The sequence below is a fragment of the Gossypium hirsutum genome, chromosome D09 (assembly GCF_007990345.1).
Source record: "Gossypium hirsutum isolate 1008001.06 chromosome D09, Gossypium_hirsutum_v2.1, whole genome shotgun sequence".
Classification (NCBI taxonomy): domain Eukaryota; kingdom Viridiplantae; phylum Streptophyta; class Magnoliopsida; order Malvales; family Malvaceae; genus Gossypium; species Gossypium hirsutum.
This window is the reverse complement of record NC_053445.1, coordinates 19530945-19533953: the sequence shown is the minus strand read 5'-3', so window position 1 is coordinate 19533953 and position 3009 is coordinate 19530945. Positions and strand designations below refer to the sequence as shown.

Genomic DNA, 3009 nt, shown 5'->3' with positions numbered 1-3009 from the left:
ACTTAGATCGGTTCGTGGTGGTATTTATAGATGATATCTTGGTGTAATCAAGAACCGAGGATGAGCATGATGCACATCTTCGAATTGTTCTGCAGATTTTAAGGGAGAAACAACTGTATGCTAAGTTCAGCAAGTGTGAGTTCTGGCTGCGAGAAGTGACATTTCTGGGTCACGTGATATCTGCCGAGGGGATTAGGGTTGATCCTTGGAAAATTGAAATTGTACTAGATTGGAAACCACCTAAGACTGCATTTTAGATTCGAAGTTTTTTGGGTTTGGCAGGGTCTTATAGACATTTTGTTGAGGGGTTTTCCTTAACTATTGCACCACTGACTAAGTTGCTGCGAAAAGGGGTACCTTTTAATTGAACTGATAAGCAGCAAAAAAGTTTTGAAAAATCTAAGAAAGTTCTGACTGAGGCCCCTGTCTTAATACAGCTAGAGTCTGGGAAGGAATTCACTGTTTATAGTGATGCATCACACGTTGGTTTGGGTTGTATGCTGATGCAAGAGGGTAAGATGGTTACGTATATGTCTCGTCAGCTTAGGCCTCACGAGGCGAATTACCCTACTCATGACTTGGAGTTAGCTGCGGTAGTATTCGTATTAAAAATTTGGAGGCATTATCTCTATGGTGAGAAGTGTATTATCTACACATATCACATGAGTATTAAGTACCTCCTCACTCAGAAGGAATTAAATCTTAGGCAGCGAAGATGGATAGAGCTGCTTAAGAACTATGATTGCTCTATTGAATACCATCTTGGTAAGGCTAACATGGTAGCGGACGCACTGAGCCGTAGGGTTGTATTTGATTTGAGAGCGTTGTTTGCTCGTCTCAGCCTGTTTGATGATGGTAGCTTGTCGGCTGAGTTACAAATTAGACCGACGTGGATGAGTCACTGGTTCCTTGTTTTCGTCAAGCTGAGAATGGGGAAACTTCAAATTTTGGGTTGAATAGTAAAGGAGTATTGTGTTTCCCTGGGAGAGTTTGTGTACCAAGGGTTAATGATTTGAGACAGTCTATACTACGAGAGATGCATAATAGCCCTTATGCTATGCATCCAGGCTGGAACAAAATGTACCAAGATCTTCATGAGTTATACTGGTGGCCGGGAGTAAAACGTAAAGTAACTGATTTTGTGAGAAAGTGTTTAAGTTGTAAGCAAGTGAAGGCTGAACATTAATTACCTTCAGGGTTGCTTCAACCGGTTAAAATTCCACTTTGGAAGTGGGAGAGAATAACCATGGATTTTGTGAGTGGGTTGCCCTTAACGCCTACCAAGAAGGATTTGGTATGGGCCATCATTGATCGATTGACTAAATTTGCCCATTTCATACCAGTCCATACTGATTACTCCTTGCAGAAGTTGGCTAAGCTATATGTGGCTAAGATTGTAAAACTGTATGGGGTACCAGTTTCTATAATATCAGATAGAGATCCTCGCTTCACGTCTCAATTTTGGAAAAAGTTACACGAGGCTTTGGGTACAAGACTGGACTTTAGTACTGCGTTTCATCCCCAGACAGATGGTCAGTCTGAGAGGGTGATTCAAATACTGGAGGATATGTTAAGTTGTTGTGTAGTGGATTTCCGAGGCAACTGGGAAGATTATTTGCCGCTAGCAGAGTTTGCTTATAATAATGGCTATCAGTTCAGTGTTCAAATGACACCATATAGCAGAGTTTGCTTATAATAATGGCGAGTTCTGGGGCCAAAATTGAAGGAAGCATCTGATAGGCAAAAGTCTTATACAAATCTTAAATGCCGAGAGATTGAGTATTCTGTGGGGGATTATGTATTTCTCAAGGTTTCTCCATGGAAAAAGTTACTGAGGTTTGGACGAAAGGGTAAGCTTAGCCCTAGGTTCATTGGGCCTTACCGTATACTAAAGGGTGTGGGACTGGTCACATATCAACTTGAGTTGCCTCCAGAATTAGACCGGATTCACGATGTGTTCCACGTCTCCATGTTAAGGTATTATCGCTTTGATCCCACACACATTGTTCCAGTTGAGGAGATCGAGATTAGGCCAGATCTGACCTTCGAGGAGGAACCTGTACAGATTTTGGACCGTGAGGTTAAGGTACTGAGGAAGAAATCTATTCCTCTAGTCAAAGTGCTTTGGTGTAATCACAATTTAGAAGAAGCTGCGTGGGAACCCAAAGAGGCAATGCGATAGCAATACCCACATCTTTTTTGACCAGGTAAATTTCGAGGCCGACATTTCTTTGAGGGGGTAGAGTTGTAACTCCCCAAAAATCTAAGTATTTATTTTTTGCGTGTTTTGACACAAATTGCTTGTTTGCTTTAATGGCTAAGTGATTTGGGTGTGTATGGGAGTGTTTGAGAAGCCTAAGCTCAAGCCTTGGCTTTTGCTGAATTTTTAGTTTTGCTTTTGAATGAATCTGGACACTGGCACATAAGCTTTATAAATTATAGTACTTGTTTTATGACACAAGAAGAGCTTGTGGTCTAGTGGCAAGGTGGCGTGTTGTGCAACCATGAGTAGGGCTGTGCATAATTCAGTTAACCCAGTTTTTTTGGTTAACCAATCGAGTTCAGTTAATCGATCGGTGAACCAAAAAAAATCAGTCGGGGTCGGTTAATTTTTTTAGTTTTTTCAGTTAATGGTTAAATCGGTTTGAAACCGGTCAGTTAACCGAAAAAAAAATGGGTAAATCAAATTTTCCAAGGTAGGGCCTAAACCAGGTCAAATTAAACCCGACCCAAGTTTTTCTCAAGCTCAGCACTGAACTTTTTCTCTATTCTCAACAGCAGCCTACTTTCACAATTTCACACTTTCACTTAACAGTTAACACTTAACACTTAACACCCCTAGCCCTAAATCCCTAATATTCTCAATCTCAGTCGAATCGGGAAATCGAAAAACCCACTATTTTTCACACCTTTTTGGCTTTTGCTGTCCATTTTTCTTCCACCGGAGTCGGACCCACAGCAATACCTAGACCCAGGGCCAGGTTTGCTTTCTTTTAATTTCCCTTTCGT

At 41.2% G+C, this 3009-nt stretch overlaps 1 protein-coding gene across 1 annotated transcript; it reads left to right on the top strand.

Moving 5' to 3' along the window:
- The first annotated feature begins 1246 nt into the window (after nt 1–1246).
- Nucleotides 1247–2182, top strand: LOC107892707 (uncharacterized). Its single transcript, XM_016817764.1, has 2 exons — nt 1247–1411; nt 1727–2182. Exons 1-2 carry the CDS (start codon nt 1247–1249, stop codon nt 2180–2182), a joined length of 621 nt encoding a protein of 206 aa, XP_016673253.1.
- The last annotated feature ends 827 nt before the right edge of the window (nt 2183–3009 follow it).